A 19592-nucleotide genomic window follows, 5' to 3' on the forward strand; every position below is an offset into this window, starting at 1 on the left:
TAGGGATCGAACTTGTTCAGCAGTGGCTTTTATAGCTTCATAATGATGTGCTTTAATCCATTGCGCCACCAGGGAGGGCCCTATAGTGATTTTGGTTTGCATTTCCCTCAGATTAGTGATGCTGAATGTTTTTCAGATACTCATTGGCCATCAGTAAGTTTTCCTGGGAAAATGTTCTAGTTATTTTTTAATTGGACTTTTTTGGTTGAGTTATTAGTTTTTATGTATTTTGAATATGAGTTTTTCATTGGACATACTGCAAATGTTTTCTTCTAGTGGTTTGGTTACTTTTACATTTTGTTGCTGGTTTTCTTTGCATTGCAGAAACTTTTTGGTTTGATGTAGATTCACTTGTTTATTTTTGCTTTTGTAATTATGGCTTTTCATGTCATATTTTAAAAATTATTGTCATATGTATAAAGGTATGTATCAAGGAGCCTAATTCCTGTGTTATCTTCTGGTAGTTTTATGGTTTCAGTCCTTACCTTCCAGTTTTTAATTCATCTGAGTTAGCTTTCTTTATTCTCTTGCATGTGCCTGTCCAGTTTTCGTAGCATTATTTATTGCAGAGACTGTCCTTTTTCTATTGTATGTTCTTGTCTGCTTTATCATAATTGACCACATATTATGGAAGTATTTCAGAACTCTTGTTTTTTTGATCTAGATGTCTGTTTTTGGGACAAAAACAAAGCTTGTAAAATAGTGAGAAATCAGGAAGCACAATGCATCAAACTTTGATCTACCGTACTTTGTAAAGTTATTTTGCATATTGAAAGGAAAAATGTCCAATGCAAGAGATAGACATTCATTCATAACAAAATGTCTTTCTTGAAGTTATCTGAATGGTTTTTTTTTAAACAGGATTAATTAAACATTTTAATACTGTTCATTTATGGAATTAGAAAATTTATAAGATTAACCATGGCAATTAATTGCTAAAGTAATTCGTATGCATTTAAGTGCCCCCCCCCCCTTTTTTAATGAAATTTTTTTTCTCTTAGACATTGGAACTTGCTAGGAATCCAGCAATGATGCAGGAAATGATGAGAAACCAGGATCGAGCCTTGAGCAACCTAGAAAGCATCCCTGGAGGATACAATGCTTTACGACGCATGTATACAGATATTCAGGAGCCAATGCTAAGTGCTGCACAAGAACAGGTGATAATACTTGGTTTAAACCAAAGGGTACTCTTGTTTTAACAAATATATGTTATTGAGGGGGTACCAAAATTTTCATTATGAAGTATATTATTTAAGGCAAACTCTTATTCTTTATGCTTTTTTCTGTTTTCTATTCCAGTTTGGTGGTAATCCATTTGCTTCCTTAGTGAGCAATACATCCTCAGGTGAAGGTAGTCAACCTTCTCGTACAGAAAATAGAGACCCATTACCCAATCCATGGGCTCCACAGGCTTCCCAGACTTCTTCAGCTTCCAGCGGCACTACTAGCTCTGGGGGAGGCACTGGTGGAAGTGCTACTAGTGGCACTGCTGGGCAGAGTTCTTCTGCACCAAATCTGGGGCCTGGAGTAGGAGGTATGCTCATAACTTTGACTGTTTTTCTTTGTTTTCAATTCTTTGAATAATGAAAACATTTCTTATACTGGTCTTTGTTTTAGTATGTATAGAGCTGCTTTCTTGACTTTTAATATTGTACTTTTTTTAATTAAAAAAAGTTTAAACATGTAAGAATTAGTATTAACACTTCTATGCAGTATGTAGAAATGGTTACTGAAGATTTCAGAGCCATTTTTGTGTTTTTATAGTCTCATAAGATGGCTTATGGAAAATGTATATTTCTCTCATTATAATAGTAGGAAAATGGAAGTGTGGAGGTCAAGCAATTACGTAGGTACCTATTACTAGAACACGTTTCATGGCTTTCACCTGGTTTTAAATTCTAGGTCATTGGATTCTAAAACTCTCCAGTCTAATACCAGTGTTAAATTAGTTGTATTGAGCACCTTCCAGGTTTGTTAAAGGTTTCAGATTTTCAGGTTCTAGCTTCAGATCATGTGGTGTTGAAGATCTGTATTTATATAAAGCTGCTGGATATTCTGTGTGAATAGGCTAGGAACTCATATACTAGACTCAAATGGATGACCTTTTATTTGTATGTGTTCATGCTAATTCCTTATCTACAAATCAGGTCCAAACTCAGAAACCAGGATGATGGTGTTTAGTTCTAACACTTGGCATTTATATGAGAAGGAATGAAACATGGGGCCACCTAGAGGGAGTCTAGATATAATTTTAAAAAATAACCTGTGTCTTTGCAGAAGTGAAAAGATGGGATGCTGTATTAGGAATTTAAAAAATCATTACTAAGAAATGAGAATAATAGTCACAGAGGCATGTATATTCTTTTATAGAATACAGTTAATGAGGATTCAGGATATAGTAGTTTTTTTTTTTTTAAGTTCAAGTAACACTTTAATACAAGGGAAAAAAGTATCCTCTTCTATATTTTACTTACTGGTTTTTATTTTTTTTCTTTAAAGATTAGCTTATTCATACAGAACTGGGGTATAAGCCAGAGGTGCAGAGGTGGTTAGAGGCTTCACTGGAGACAGAGTGGGGAGCAAAACAGGCAGATTAATGAAGCACACTGCTGAGGGGAGAGGTGGGCGGGTCAGAAGAGGTCTGCCATGCCATGTGGGTCACTTCCAGGGTGGGGATTGAACTAATGCTGAAGTGGCTGCGGCTAGTAAGTGCTGTTCCCTAACCCGTTGCCCCAGCAGGGAGGGCTATCTTATTTAATTCTTAATGATGTTTTGAGAGTGTTTTATTCATCTTTTAAATGTCTTACAGACCACAGAGATATTTAAACATGTACTAGTAGATTGCTCTCGATAGTGTGGTTGTATCAACTTTTGTCTAACAAAAAAATGAGTTTTGTAAGTTTTTACTCATTTTAAATTTAAGACTTGATGCTCTTTTAATATTTCATGTTAATGTTTTCTCTTGAAGGAAAATAAACAGTAAAAATGAACTAACTCACTCTGATCAAACAGATTCTTAGCATATTTGTGCATTATTAGGATTTTTCTCAGTAACTTGGGGTTACATATATACACATATACATATATGATTATAAAGCTGAAATTCTCGTCTCTTCTTTTACCTTGTAAGCACTTACTCTCGAAGGTAAGGAAATCATTGAGCAGGGATCAGCAAATTTGGCCAGATCATGTTTTTGACTTTGTAGGCCAATAAACAAATACTGAGAATAATACCTTCTCATTTGTGGAAGACAAATTCTACAGGTATTTTTATTGATGAAATATGAGAAAATACTCATATATTTACTAGTGATAGAGTTGAAGTTCTTTTATAGAAATGATACTGTTTTAAGTTGCTGTTCACAGTATCCTTGGTTGTGAAAATCAGTTACAAATGATTATATGCTGTTGGCAGAATGTGCATAGCTGAGAGGTTGATGCTACCCAGAGATTGTTTGGTAAGCATTAGCTGAAGAATCATCCCTAAGAGAAAGGATCAGTCTTTCCCTACCCACAAACTCAGTCATCCCTAGATTTGAACTCTTTTTTAAGTACTTGATAGCAGCAATCTCCTGGTACCCAGGTGCCTGATTTCTATGTCTTATTCCTTGCTGGCATTGATAACAAGGTCAGTTTACTAAAACAAAATAAAACTCCTTATCTCAACCCATAAAAGCTAAAACCAAGAGGCATATGAATGTATTAAAAATGGTAGCGCTGAAAGATCCCTGAATTCAGCAAACTAAAATTTGCCCAGTGAGTTTAGGGTGACAGTTAATTGCTTCTAGGAAACACTAAGGAGAAGCAAAGCTTAAAGTAAAAGGCTGGAAAATAGTCCTACAAGCAAATGGTTATTTTAAAAGGGCATGAACAGCTGTATTTTAATGAGATAAAAATAGATTTCAAGATAAAACTTGTAGTGAGAGAGGGGAGGAAGTTATATACTGATTAATCAATTAAAACACGCTACAAATGATGAGCATCAAGAGATATAAAGCAGCTACTTAATAGAATTAGAGTGATATCTGCAACACAATGATAGTAGGGAGCTTGAATATACTTACAGCTCTGACAGATCAGTAAGACAGAATAAACAGGAAATAAATAGAAAACAGTAGCCTCAAGTGACAAACTCAAACAAGCTTATTAAAAGACATCTACCAGAAGACTTCACCTCAAAATTAGAGCATATACATTTTTTTCTCAAGTATATGTAGAATGTTAACCAATAAAAGACCATACGTTAGGAAATTAAAGCAGGAATCATTGAATAACCAGGAAAATAATGAAAATGATACAAGGTTATAGGAATTTATGGGGTGTGGCAGTAGTGGTTTTTAAAGAGAAGTCAAATGCAAACTTGCATGCCGATATTAAGAAGTGAAAATGAAAAAAATTCCTATGCCAAAATTTGTGAAATAAGAAGAAATAAAAAAAAACATAAAAAGTCATTGAAATAAATTGTTCGAGGGGGTAAAGTTGATAATTCTCAGGCTAGCTAACAAATAGATATTTTCTTTAAAAATTTTAAGGAGAGGGCCCTCCCTGGTGGTACAGCAGGTTAAAGTGCAGCACTGCTGCAAAGCTATCATCAACTGTCTGTAAAAGTTTGATCCCCTGCCAGGGAGCTGATCCACATGGTACAGCCAACCTCTTCCTGTCTCCCCACTGCTCCCCTCAGCAGTTCTATGCTGCTGTGCCTGTTCTGTGCCCCACTCTCTCTGGTGAATTGTCTCACCATCCTGTACCTCTGGCCTGTATCCCAGTCTATATGCATAAGTAAATAAATCCTTAAAAATAAAAAGAAACTATAGACTATTTAATAATATGATGAGTATTGATGAAAAAATTCTCAGCAAAATACTAGCAAATCACATTCAGTATTTTATTACAAGGGTCATACATTTTGATCAAATAGAAACAGATGGTTTAGCTTATACCACTCAATACATGTTACATAAACAAAAGAAAATAACCATGTGAAAACATCAGTAGATGCAGAGAAAGCTTTTTGTTATATACAGTACTATTTTTATAAAATGATAGTAATATATTGAAATAAAAATACACATACCAGTGGAGTAAAGTATGTAATTTAGATATAAACTCACACACACATCAATGCCAATTATGACAAAGGAGCCAAAACCATGCAGTTATGATCTCTTTAACAAGTGTTGCTAGGAAATTTTGATGGATGCATGCAAAAGAATAAAGTTGATCACTGTCTAACTCCATCCACAAAAGTTAATTCAAAATGGGTTAAATAAAGACTTAAAACATAGACTTGCAACAATAAAGTTATGTATTTCATGACATCAGTGAATAAGGTGTCTTCGGGGACTCAGCCCCAAGATGGATTGAAAATCCAGACAAGGCCTTCCTTGGTGGCGCAACAGGTTGAAGCACAGCACAGCACAGCACAGCACTACAAGAAGGTAGCCACAGCCTCTTCAGCACAATTTTGAACCCTGGCTAGAGAGGTGACCCACAATGTGCAGCAGACCTCTCCTGACCCACCCACTGCTCCCCTTAGCAGTGTACTTTATTCAGTCTACCTGTTCTGTTTCCCACACTGTCTCTAGTGAATCCTCTCCACACACACAGCAAGCAAAAACAGCCGATTACAAAGTCATTCTATTGAATGGGAAAAGGTATTTAGCCCTTCATACAACCTTGAGGGATTAATGTCCACGGTGTATAAAGAACTTGTTCAGTTTAGCAATGAAAAAAACCAATTAAAAAATTAACAGCAGATCTGAATAGACAGTTTACCAAGGAAATGCAAATTAACCGCAACGAGGAGGTATTTTCTCATACATATGAGATTGGCATACATCAAAAAGTGCTGGATGTGGTTGAAGAGGAAACCTAGTACGTTGTGTAGGGGCTGTAAATTGATAGGGCTATTTTGGAGAAACAGTATGGAATTATGTTAAAAAAATTGAAAATGCGTTTCTTCCTGGTGGTGCAGTGGGTAAAAGCACAGCTGCTTCATTGCAAGTTCGATCCCCGGCCCTAGAGGTGATCCACATGGCAAGGCAGATGTCTCCTGACGTGCCCGCTGCTCCCTTCAGCAGTGTACTTCATTGATCTGCTGCCTGTTCTGTTGCCCACGCTGTCTCTGGTGAAGCCTCTCGCTGTCCTTGCACCTCTGGCCTGTACCCCAGTTCTGTATACATGAATAAATGAATATTTTTTAAAAAAACTGAAAATGTAAATATCACCAGTTCTAGTTTGGGTATTAATCTGAAGAACATGATGTAAACTTGAAAAATTGCATGTTCCACACTATTTATTGCAGCATTATATGCAAAAGATAGGATTTTAAAGCAACCAGTGATAGAGATATATACACACACAATGAAGTACACACAATGAAGTACTATTCACTTATAGGGAGAATTGAATTACTGACATTTACAGCAAAATGGAAAGAAGTTGAGAGGATTGTGTGAAGTGAAGTAAATCAGATAAAGACAAATATTAGATGACTTCACACATATGATATAAGGAAACAGTATATAGATGAACTGACAGTGCAAAATAATTCTAAACATGGACATAATGGACTGACGTTTTGAGGTGTAAGGGTTTGAAATAAGGGGAAGTTAAACATAACAAGCACTTTACACAGTAATCCCATTATAACTTAAAAGCTAATAGCTGTTTCCCCATCTTAGAAATGGGGAAACTGAAGTATGAAAGAGCCAAATAATATACTCAGAACCACCTAGTTAGATTGGACTTGAACCCAAGTAGTCTCTGTCCAGACATTGTTCTTAGTCACTACATTGTATAATCTCTGCAATGTTAACTGTGTCTGCAATTTTGTCAAGAAGTACCATTACTCAGTGATCTTGAAATGTAGGCCAGCAACTACTGATTGCAGAATATCATTCTAATTAAGTGATCCTGAAATTGTCTCAGACTTCTTGGAAATTTTTGGTAGTAATTTTTGCTGTGTCTAACTTTAGGAACTTATCTTTCCATGAGATGCAGTTTTACATGAATGCCATAGAATGTTTACAACTTTAGCCCAGCTTTACCAGGTGTATGTTGAGTATATGCTATTGGAGATTTTAAGTTTTAATTCTTCTTAGTTCAACTGATAAGAAGTATGTTTAGTTATGCAGTTGCTAAAATTATTCCCGGTATATGTATTTAAAAGCTTTCAGTTTTGTTTACATATCTATTGCTTGATAAAATGTCTGTTTCTTTAAACAAACTTTCAGCTAGTATGTTCAACACACCAGGAATGCAGAGCTTGTTGCAACAAATAACAGAAAATCCACAACTTATGCAAAACATGTTGTCTGCGCCCTATATGCGAAGTATGATGCAGTCATTAAGCCAGAACCCTGATCTTGCTGCACAGGTGAGTTTGTAATTATATTAAAAAAGACTATGTGATATGAATTGAAATAATTAATTGTGAGTTTTGACACATCTGTGTTGTGTGTGTCACCTCAGTACACTAAGACAGTAGATTTTGGACCATTTGTTTCTTTGTAAAAAATTGACAGCTTTATCTCTGCCTTCCATTGGCTAGAAAGAAGTGCAGGTTTATTTTATATCTGTACATTTTTATTAAGGAGCTGAATACAAAAGTTTTGGATTGCTTCATCTTGTTAAGATACTTGTTTAGTGAAATGGAAATCTTGAAAGTGAGTAACAACTGGTGTCAATATATTTGTCAAGTTCAAAATGGCAGCTATGAAATAGCCTGAAATTATAGGAATTATTTTTTTTTAAGATTTATTTATTTATCTTATTTATGCATTACAGAACTGGGGTACAGGCCAGAAGGCACAAGGGCAGTGGGAGGCTTCACCAGAGACAGAGTGGGGAGCAGAACAGGCCAACTGACAAAGTACACTGCTGAGGGGAGCAGTGGGTAGGTCAGGAGAGAGGTCTACTGCGCTGTGTGGTCACCTCCAGGGCAGGCAAGGATCGAACTCATGCTGAAGTGGCTTTAGCTTAGTGCTGTGCTTTAACCCGCTGCACCACCAGGGAGGGTCGATTTGTAGGAATTTTATTCAAATTCTTTCCATTGCAGGTTCCCCAGCCCGTTATTATTATTTTTAATTTATTCATATAGAACTGGGGTACAGGCCAGAGATGCGGAGGGTGAGAGGATTCACCAGAGACAGAGTGGGGAGCAGAACAGGCAGATTGACGAAGTACACTGCTGAGGGGAGCAGCAGGCAGGTCAGGAGAGGTCTGCCTATCCATGTGGATCTCCTCCGGGGCAGGTGGGGATCGAACTCATGCGGAAGTGGCTTAAACTTCTTAGTGCTGTGCTTTAACCCGCTGCGACACCAGGGAGGGCCTGCTCCTGTTATTGCTGGTCCTTTATTTATTTTCTGACTTGCTTTTTTGAGGAAACTGTTACTAAGAAAATTGGTGACTCAACCCTTGCTCAACATTTAGGATCACCTGTGACCTTTAAAATTAAAAATAAAATAAATTTTTGGCAACATTCTGAGATTTTTTATGTAACTACGTTATATACATAATACATTATACATATACCTAATTCTGTAGGTGATTTGGATGTACTCCTAGGTGGAGAACCATTGGGATTTGAAGAGCCTTAGAGTATATGAAATAAGCCTTAATCATCTGTAGTTTATATTTACTGTTTACTAAAACTGACTTCTGTAGAATATTAGGAATTTGAAATAGTTGCTTTTATAGTTTATTCCCTTTTTCAGCAATTGTAAAAGTTTTTTTTTTTTTTATGATTTATTTATTTATGCTTACAGAACTGGGGTATAGGCCAGAGATATGGGTGAGAGGATTCACCAGAGATAGAGTGAGGAGTAGAACTGGCAGATCTGAAGTGTAATGCTGAGGGGAGCAGTGGGCGGGTCAGGAGAGGTCTGTCACACCATGTGGGTTATCTCCCTGGCCAGGATTCGAACTCATGCAGCAGTGACTTTGGAAAGCTTTGTAATGCGTTGCTTTAACCCTTTGCTCCACCCAGGAGAACCCACAATTGTAAAAGTTTTAATAAACATTAATCACTTTCTTTACTATTGCAGGTAGAATGGTTTTTATTTTCTGTGTCTGGAATAATTTTGATCCAACTATATGGCATATATCTTTGAGATATAATCCTCAACAATAACTTGGAGTTAGAAATGAAGGATTTTTATATACTCAAATTTGCATATCGTAGATACATTTTATGAAAGTTTTTAAAGTAAACACTTGCCTGAGTTGTTAGTATTAATCATAGCATTTTGTTTAAATGTGGAAAGTATACATAGAATTAGTCTATTGGTATTCTTTAAAAATACATATTTCACAGTCTGATGCATCATAAATAGCACTGAATGTGCATCTCACTTTTAAGTTTTCACTTTAACAAATGCATACTCAGTCACTTAAACAAGTTTTATAAATTTAATTTTATTCTAAAGCAGAATATTGACAAAAATAGATATGGATATCTTATTACAGATAATTTAGAAATAATCTGGTTATCAACAGATCAAAGTTGTAGTATCTCAGATTTTTATATAGTCATTCAAAAGTCTTGAGTGTAAAGTCTATAAAGAGGTAAGTTAGGAGAAATAGCCTACTAAAAAGGAAATACCATTTTCTGAGAAAGATGATTAAGATAACATGCTTTTTCAAAGAATGTGAATTCTGAAAGATAAGTGCAATAACTTCATTAATATGTCATATAAAAAAATCATTTGACTGGAACCAATAAAAGACATAGGTTTGTGGATCTCAAGTAGGTATTACTTTATTTACTATGAACTCGGTCACTTTGGAATAAATACTGTAATCCATAGAATATTTTCTAACTTCTTGTTTTAGTTATGGCGCTGCCTTGTAGTAATTTGCTAAAGGAGAGAATGGGGGGTTTCTGCTTCCAGTATAGACATGTAATTACTCTCAAATCTCATTAAGCTTCCTGACAACCAGGATCATTTCCCTCCCCAGACCTTGGATTGGTAAAGAGGGTATCAGTAAATCATTGTTAGTTGACTTTCATTCCATCTGGAGAAATTGATAACACAATTTGTCTTGTTTGAAGCTATGAGAATTCTGGTTTGTTGATTGTGTATTGTAATCTTAATTTCAGGTATCCAACATAATGTTAATATTGACCCTGACTTTTCACTTCTTAATATCTATTCAAAGGTTAGGAAATAAGCCACTTATCTCTGGTGGTGGTGAGGTGAAATCCAGATGCTAATCTTGGTGTTCTCAAATGGACTTATCTCTTTAAGGTCTTAGCATTTTAATACTTTGCCCAGAGAATTGTTGGTGCTAGCCATAGCAGCTCCAGTTCCCTGGCAAGTTGGTTGCTGTTTACTTACAGTTCTCTGGCAAGTTGGTTGCTGTGTTACTTTTCTGGACCTAATATATTAGCTGCTTTGTAGTAGGCAGGTAGATGTAGTGGTTCCTGATCTCGATTTTCTCTGTGCTTGCCACTTGTGAGTTGAGGTGTTTAAGAAAGCCATGTATGGTTGTCAGTGTAGTAGATAATGTATCTTCATGAATGCCAGTTACTTCCATTTATTCTTTTAAAGGCAATATCTTTGCTCAAGGAAAAGCCTAAGAAAATTATTGCTTTTATTTTTTAGGATATTGCATGTCATTGTCATAATCACCATTCTCATTGAGAGAGAAGACACCTTGTTTTTTGTTTTATTTTGGTTTTTTTTTTCTTCCCCTGGAGAATTCCTCCTGTGGACAGTATCTTCCCTTCTTTTTATTCATGTTCTACCTTCCCTGCTTTTAAGTGCCAGTTTTGGCACTTGGGGGAAGATAGACTATTAAACAAGGTACATTACTTGTTTCAGATATTTCCAGTTAAAATTGTTTGAACACTTGCCCCATAGATGATGCTGAATAATCCCCTATTTGCTGGAAATCCTCAGCTTCAAGAACAAATGAGACAACAACTCCCAACTTTCCTCCAACAAGTGAGTAAGAAAAGATGCTAGCTATCTTCGGTAATGATTTGCTTGAAAAAGTTTAATGATAAACATTTTTCTTGTTCTTCTCTGGCTGATAGCAAAACATAGAGTAGAATCTGATAATGCTGTCAATTCACAGAGAACTCAGCTAGATCTTAACTGAGCCCCGTCTCACTGCTGACCTTTTGCTCATATTTCTTAAGCATAAATTCTGAGGAAAGGACCACTTTGTTTTGCTTTTGAGGATTTAGGATTTTTGAATGCTCTGTTAATACCATAAACCATTTCCTTTCACATTACTAACGTGAAGTGCTTCATTGTGTCATGTTATACTTTATGGTTTACCTAATCTCGAGTAGCAGGAAAGCGCTACCCTATCCTATTTTGTAGGTTTGATTTCTTTGTAATGTTTTAATTCCTCCAAATTAATAGAATATCTATTTTTCACAGGGTAGATCTCATTTCCTTGGACTCGGAATTAGGAGGATTAGAACTCAAGTGTTGTCATAGAAGGAAGGTTTTACTATAAAAATGTACTTGAGGTTGCCATGGTATTTTATTATATAAAAAGATAAAAGAGCTGTCTTGGTGTTTTGAAACTGGTAGCTAGGATTTTTAAATATTATGCAAATGATCTCAGGGCTATAAGCCATTATCTGAGGTTAGTAGGTGTCCGCGATCTATTGTAATGATGTAAGCCTATTTTTTGTCAGTCAAATGGTGTACATTTGGTAGTGAAGCTGAATGCAGGACACAAGTGTTAACTTCAAACCTGGAACTATGGTTTATATTGTATCTTACTGGTAAAATTGTTGCATTAACAACAGTAGTACTTGGTCAGGAGGGGTTTTTGGCTTTCACCATATTACTATGTTTTACAAATTGTGCATTTGGAGATTGTCTTAGAAATAACTCTTTTATCTTTTGTTGGAGAAGGGCAACAGTTATGGCTCCCAGAATAGCTCCTGATTGTCTTTCATTATGAAAATAGTGTTCATGATGGACTTGGAAGGTCAAGTAACGATCTGCACACTAAGTTTGCTGTCAAAGAGTAGTGGCTTGTGTTTATTTTGGGAAATAAATTAGGATTTCCAGTGTCTAAGAGTCAGGGTCTAGATTTTCTCCAGAAACAGCACAAAGAAAACATTAAAATTGAACCTCTACTGATTTTAATTCTCTTGTAACCACTAGTTTTCTTTCTTTCTCAGATGCAGAATCCTGATACATTATCGGCAATGTCAAATCCCAGAGCAATGCAAGCCTTGTTACAGATTCAGCAGGGTTTACAGACACTAGCAACAGAAGCCCCCGGCCTCATTCCAGGGTAGGCTTATTTGGGCAAGATGCTGAAAATGCACAGCATTTACTTTATCTCAAGAATTTTAGACATATTCTGCTTTTCTTGTTAACATGTTTTTAAGATATTCCCAAAGTTGAAGACACTCAATTTAAGGAGGTAGCTAACTAATATACCTGGTCTGGCCTTTTGTGGAAATTTAGGTTTATTACTGATTTGTGCTTTGTTTAGGTTTACTCCTGGCCTGGGTGCATTAGGAAGCACTGGAGGCTCTTCAGGAACCAATGGGTCTGGCTCTGCGCCTAGTGAAAACCCAAGCCCAACAGCAGGAACCACTGAACCTGGACACCAGCAGTTTATCCAGCAAATGTTGCAGGCTCTTGCTGGAGTAAATCCTCAGGTAATGATGTGTTTTTGTTCATGTTTTATATGCTTTAGTGTTAGAAATATTCCAAGAAAAAAGAAAATGATAATACTTTAGGGTTTAGAATGTAATGAAAAGCACAATAGTAAGGATATTGATTCTAAAATAGTTGTCATAAAAATTGTTAAGGTCAGTACTGTATTAGATACTAACAGAAACACTAGAGTGAAGAAATGTTCTAACTTAGCACCATATTTTTTAGAAGTTGCCTTTAAAATGCATTCTCTTTTGACATTCTTGTTTGAAAATTATTTGAACCATGCTTTCAAAATATGTTTGTTGGGAAGGAATAGAAACATGATTATCCCAAATCACGGACAATTCTAATTTTTATATATTTATTTATTATTGACTACCTCTTGTAGTATTTGTGGTGTATGTTTACACCTTACAAATACAGCTAAAAAAAATGTGAACCCCTAATAATGTTCTTAGATCTGGAATATTTTTTCACTGACTTTACTAAGAATATATCATAATTTGGAGATGATTGTCAGGTTCAAACCTATTGCAATAAGTTTTGCCCATTCTTCTGCTTGGCAAAAAAATAGCATGCTTTCTAATTTTTAAAACTTCTTAAGTGCAACAAACAGGTCAGGCTTAGTAAGCATGAAATTAGTAAGAAAATAAAGATTTTAGATATTGGACAGAATTATTATAAAAGTTGAATGGTCTACGTGCTTCCTACCAGGTTGGCTAGGGTTGATCAATCTTATTTTTGTTGTACCTTATTTCTTTGATACAGTTGAATTTGTCAGGATTAGAAGCATTGTCTCTGGGCTTGAAATAAGAAAAAAACTTGATTGGCCAATGAAGAAGTTGAGTCCATATTTCACACCTCATTGGACTTTAAAATTTTATACCTGAGGACAGTTGGTCAATAGCTACAAAATAAAACATCTAATTCTTTTATTTTTAAAGACTTATTTATTTATGCATACAGAACTGGGGTACAGGCCAGAGGTGCATGGGCGGTGAGAGACTTGACCAGAGACAGAGTGGGGGTCAGACAGGCAGATAGACAAAGTACACTGTTGAGGGAAGCAGTGGGCGGGTCAGGAGGGGTCTGCCACGCCATGTGGATCACCTCAAAGGTGGGCTGGGGATCGAATTTGCACTGAAGCCCCTGTGGCTAGCTTGTACTGCTGTATCCTTACCTGTTACACCACCAGGGAGGGCCAAATATCTAGTTTTAAACTAATACACTTTTATCTGTTCAGGAACTTCTAGAGTATGTTTAAAATAACAGCTTACTAAGCTATTTCTTAAAGCAGAGTTAATGTGATCTCTTTGACATTATTACGTGGGTATGTTAGACTATTTAAATAACGTGCTAATGGACCTTAAGAGTTTTAGCTTAGTCTTTATTTTTTCCCTCCTTTAACAGCTACAGAACCCAGAAGTCAGATTTCAGCAGCAACTGGAACAGCTCAGTGCAATGGGGTTTTTGAACCGTGAAGCAAACTTACAAGCGCTGATAGCAACAGGAGGGGATATCAATGCAGCTATTGAAAGGTTACTGGGCTCTCAGCCATCATAGCAGCTTTTCTGTATCTTGAAAAAATGTAATTTATTTTTGATAACGGCTCTTAAATCTTTAAAATACCTGCTTTATTTCATTTGACTCTTGGAATTTTGTGCTGTTAGAAACAAACCCAGTATGATGCATTTTAAGGTGGAGTGCAGTAAGATGTGTGGGTTTCTTTCCTTTTCTTTTTTGGAACAGTGGGAATCAATGCTTTTTTCATTTAAGGCTACTGCATGCATCAAACACTTCTGCATTTATTGTAATTTTTAAAAAAAAATCACCTTTTATAGCTGGGTGAACAGATTTGTGTCCTGCCTCTGTCCAATTTATTTGCTTTTTAAACATTAGCCTATGGTAGTAATTTATGTAGAATAAAAGCATTAAAAAGAAGCAAATCATTTGCGCTCTATAATTTGTGGTACAGTATTGCTTATTGTGACTTTGGCATGTATTTTTGCAAACAAAATGCTGTAAGATTTATACTACTGACAATTTTTGCTTTCTTTGTACATGATATAGTACGCACTTTGGGACTGCATTTTTAGAAACATACTGCAGTAGATTATCTGAGCAAGACACCTGTAACCAAAAAAATAAACACAAAGAAATACTTTTAAGCTGAGTATTTCCTAATTGTATAGAATCTTACAGCATATTTGATAAACATCTCTCAGCAAAAGTGCCAGTCAGTCAGGTTTGTTGAAAATATAGTAGAAAATCTGATTCTGGTTATATCTTTAAGGACATTTAATTGTACAGACAAACATAATGTAACATTGTCTTAACATTCACAGATGACTGTAAATTACCTTAATCTTTGTGCAGACTGAAGGAGCACTGTATAAGACCCAAAAGTGCATTTGCCTAGGACTTTTCAGCTTCTCCCATAGGTAGTTTAACAGGCATTACAATTTGTAATTGAAATGTTGCTTTCACTGAAAGTGTCTTGATGTTTCAGTTATTTTTAATCACCATATAAAAATTAAACTATCTTTTGGATTTTTCCGTTTTCTCATGCACAGGCAATACATGAATTTAAAATGATTTGTGAGCCTCTTGTTTCTGAAGTGTTTTGGTAGTTCTATTAAGAAATAGTTAAATATTGTGCTTTTCAGAGCCTCAGAGAAGGGGAACTTGGGGGGTGGGAGCGGGAATCTATCCTGGATTGGGCCAGCCTAAATAATACTGGCAACCAAGATTCTGTTAGGATTTCTGTGCGTATAGTGTAGTAAAGAAGTATCATTCAGGGGTGAAAAAGAGCCGTTTTAACAATGTTGAGTACATTTGGCTGTTCTGCAGCCTTTTTCTTCCCTCCCCAAAGAAGTTCTGTTAGCCTCTCTCTCAAACTGCTGGGGGCGATACATTCCTTTAGGACCAATTAAAGCATAACTTTGGGGTCAGTAATATATTTGGCTGACTCTGGTTCAGTATTCTCTTAGGTCATTAGATTCTCTCATGTACAGTTACAGGAAAATAAAATGTTTAACCTAAAATGAGTTCAGACCAATAAAATCAAGGGAAATACAAGTTGAATTCCATTACTTCTGTAAGTTGCTTGCTATTAAAAAAGGTTAAGAGGCCAGGTTGCCTACTGTGCACTGTTCCGACACTTTTCCCCAGGAGGAAAATATTCTAAGGTCAGAGTGGAGGCATGACTAGAGGAAGTTGTTAGGGTGGTATTCATGTGTCTTTGCTCTCTGCCTTATGCCTCAGTCTGGTTTAAAAACTTTTGTACTGGCTAATGGTGGTATACTATGTGGGATAGTGTCATAACCAATTTGACAATTTATTAATCACAAAATAACAATAAATCTCTAGCTTTTACACTTGGTTTGTCTTGCCTTTTTTGTAGAAAGAAAAAGATGTCTTTCTCTAGCCATGTCTTTTAAAGACTGTTGGAGTTGCTTTATCCCAGATTTTATCATACTTTAGACTGTTCATCAATTTTTATTTCCCCAACTAGAATATGCTCATATACTGTGTCTTAAAAAGTATAGCCAACTCAGAAGTCAGGTGACCTGGACTCCTGGTTTTGTTTTTTGGTACTTAGTGATTTCATTGAAAAAAATGATGGTGAGGACTGTGTGGCACATTGTACTGTGTGTGATCTCTTAAGTAATTTAAGTTGCAACAGTAATATGATTTTGTTGTTGCTTATTTCTAATATGTTTGTCATAATTGAGTATCTCATTACTTACAACTCTGAAAAGTATTAAAAATATGCTTAAATACTATACAGGTTTAGATTATTCTAATATTGGGTTATTTTACTACAACTTGAGTAAAGAAAAGGAAAAAAAAAATTAGGGTTTTATTTCCCAAGTGAAAACAAATGCTAAACAGCCAGACAAATAAATGACAGCTGGCCTCTCTGCGTTGAGAATAAAAGTTTCAGGTGTGACTTAAGTATAGTAATGAAAATGATCTTCTATTTTTCTATGTTATCTAATAAGAAAAATCACAATAAAATAATACAGAATGAATAAGAATGTCATTAACAGTAGTAATAAAACTGCTTGTCTACATACCTTACTTCCTGTCTGAAGAGATTAACATTAAATTTAATGTGTTAGAATCAACAAGAATTCCTGCTTTAAAGAAATCGGTTTTGTAGTTTTAACCCAGCCTTTTTCCTCCTTTACCCTGACCATGCTTCAGTATAAAGTCACATCGGAGGAACACACTTTGGGAAAAGCTGTATTTATATTAGCAAATCTCTACTTCTGGTACTTCTGTGTTTATCATTTTCTGGGCTCAGTTATGATGTTTTTGTAAACTTCGCTAACTGGTGATTGATTTATTCTGAACTAACTTAGCTTTTTTTGAAAACTGTTGCATTCTACTTTCTTATTCATCTGTTTTTATTGACATGTTTCATTCCATTTTGGGGTGTTTATTTCTTTCTGTTTTGAGATGATTTTCTTTAGTGACTTAAGTAACATTAAGTGCTCTTTCACCATTTTGACTTTCATCTTTTGACTTTCCTTTAATCAGCTGTAAGCAATTACTACTTTACAGTGTCAACATTTATTGAATATTTGCTCAGTATAGTAGAAAGTATAACAGTAAATAAAAGTTCTATGGAATTTACATGGTAGGGTGCTGAGACAGAAAACAAGGCATATGTATGTATGTGTGTATGTAATATATGGCCTGTTTGGCAGTGTTAAATGCTTTGGTGAAAAATTAAGCAGAATAAGGCTAGTTCAGGATGGTGTTTTTACTTTATATACTTTAAAAAAATTTTATTGTCAGAGAAGTTATCTTGAGATGGTGGCATTTAAAGAGATTTAAAGAATAGCTGGGAGAGTATTAACCTTCTTTGAGGAAGAGGGATGAGAAATTAAGCTACCCTGTAATATCAGTGTTCTGAATGTGTTTGCAGAATACAGAGTTCATTGTGCCCAGACAAGAGTAGCTAGGGAGATAGCAATGCAGAGAATATGATTGAAGAAATGAGATAAGGGAGAATGATTCTGATATTTGATGAGAAGGACTTAATACTCCCACTTTTGTGTCCCATTCCCAGAGTTCATTATTTATGGGGTTGGAGGAAAATTCGTGTTTCTAACAAGTTATCAGGTATAAGTGTTGGATCAGGGAGAAGATGTTAGGTGCAGGTGGGCTGTTAGGAGGTAGGCTTAAACTGGTTTGGTAGCAGTGGAAGTGATAAGTAGACAGATCGGGTTATAATTTGAAGGCAGTATTCTTAAGAGTCCTGTTGGATAAAAGTCTGAGGTTAAGAGCAAGAGAGGAGTGAAACAAGGTGAACATAGTAGAGACACATAATGGGAAATAGTATATATCAGAGGTTCAATTTCGATATGGTCATTGGGCTGTACTTAGAACATTCCAGTGGAGAGGTGAATTGGAGGAGAGTTTCAGAACATAGGAAAAATATCTGCCAGTGTTATCTGGATGGTATTTAAAGCAGAGGGACTAGGTCAGTAGTTCTCAACAAGAAGTGAATTTACCTCCTCTATGAGGCCTCTAGCAATGCTGGAAAGACTTTCTGATTGAGACTATTGGATCTTGTTAAAATGTCATTAAAAATGAACTCAAAATGGACTTAATGACATTCATATAAGAAGCTAAAACTAAAATTCTTAGAAGAAAGCAACTGGCAGTGGTTTCTGAGATGAGACTAAAATCACAAGCAATCAGGGGCAAATAAATTGGACTTTAGCAAACTTAGATTCGTTTCAAAATTGATCAACTGAAGAAGCAATCCAGAGAATGGTCAGAAATACTTGCATATCATGTCTGTTAAGAACTTAGTATGTAGGATATATAAAAAAAAAACTCTTATAACTCATTAAAAAGACAACTTAAGATGAAGGATTATAAATAGACATTTCTCCAGAGAAGATGAAGTAAGTACATGAAAGGATGCTCAACATCATTAGGGAAATGCAAATTGAAGCCTTAATCAGATAGCACTTCATTATCTCACTAGGCTGGCTATAATCATTAAAGACAGAATATAACAAGTAGTGGCAGGGATTTGCCCTTCAATGATGGGAGAATAAACGGCATGCAGTAGTTTCAGAAGATTATAATCCTTGGGTGATGGTATCTTTGATGAAAATCAACCTGTTTTAACTTCTTTTGTCCTTGCATTTCCATATGCTGAAAACCAGATTGCTTATCAGAGCAATCTCTTGAGAGGTGCAGGGTGTGTGAGTACCAGATGTAGAGTTAGACTTTTCTGGGTTCTGATCCCAGAACTGATGGTTACCAAGTCATTACAGGCTTCTGGGGCCTCATTCCAAACTCTGTCTAATTTGAGGGCCAGTAGTTGGGGTTGGGGTGGAAGGAGACCCGGGCAAGGGTAGAAGGCTCTTAAGGACAGAAGCTTCATACACTTGGAATGGGTTCATAAGCCCCACCTGAGTGAGAAAAGCCAGGGTGGTGCTTTTTCCAGGGCTGTGCTACCTTAGACTCCAGGGTGACAAGTATAATAGCTAACATTTGTTGAGCAGTTAGTGTGTCAGGTTTTGATCTCAGCATTTGCATGATTTTTCTTAGTTGTCCCAATTGCAATGAAGCAGGCGTTATGGATAAGGTAGGAAAGCAAAGTGGAGAGTTCTGCCTGAGGAAATGTTGGTAGTGGGATCTGCAGGGGTGAGGAAATCTTTCCTTGGCATCTATTTTGCATCACTGTGAACAGTTCTCCCCAGCCCCTTTCCAGGTCAGAGGCCGGGTCATGGGCATGGTAAGGCAGTGTTCCACGTAACCTTGGCCTGGGGCCTGCTGAAACCCTTGTATGCATGCTGAGCCCCTGAAGTTGTCAAGGCTGGGAGAGCAGCTTGTGCCTCCTTTATCTTTTGAGCCACCAGAGGGCAGCATGGACTCCTCTATAAGGCCACCTCTGGCAAGGTTAGAGCAGTGATTTCT

The 19592-nt window shown here is 36.2% G+C and overlaps 1 protein-coding gene across 2 annotated transcripts in view; it reads left to right on the top strand.

Moving 5' to 3' along the window:
* The window catches only part of UBQLN1 (ubiquilin 1), a 43575-nt gene extending 27550 nt beyond the window's left edge, over window positions 1–16025 (top strand). The window contains exons 5-11 of one of the 2 annotated variants that reach the window (XM_004677538.2): window positions 1002–1160; window positions 1303–1537; window positions 7239–7381; window positions 10869–10952; window positions 12155–12270; window positions 12475–12643; window positions 14055–16025. In XM_004677538.2, the coding sequence (XP_004677595.1) occupies window positions 1002–1160; window positions 1303–1537; window positions 7239–7381; window positions 10869–10952; window positions 12155–12270; window positions 12475–12643; window positions 14055–14207 (1059 nt within the window). In that variant the 3' untranslated portion in view covers window positions 14208–16025. The remainder of the gene's footprint in view (window positions 1–1001; window positions 1161–1302; window positions 1538–7238; window positions 7382–10868; window positions 10953–12154; window positions 12271–12474; window positions 12644–14054) is intronic. The other variant, XM_004677539.2, reaches the window with a different exon arrangement.
* Window positions 16026–19592: the final 3567 nt, after the last annotated feature.

This window comes from Condylura cristata, unplaced genomic scaffold (assembly GCF_000260355.1).
Source record: "Condylura cristata isolate star-nosed mole 26May11 unplaced genomic scaffold, ConCri1.0 scaffold00006, whole genome shotgun sequence".
In the NCBI taxonomy this organism is placed as follows: domain Eukaryota; kingdom Metazoa; phylum Chordata; class Mammalia; order Eulipotyphla; family Talpidae; genus Condylura; species Condylura cristata.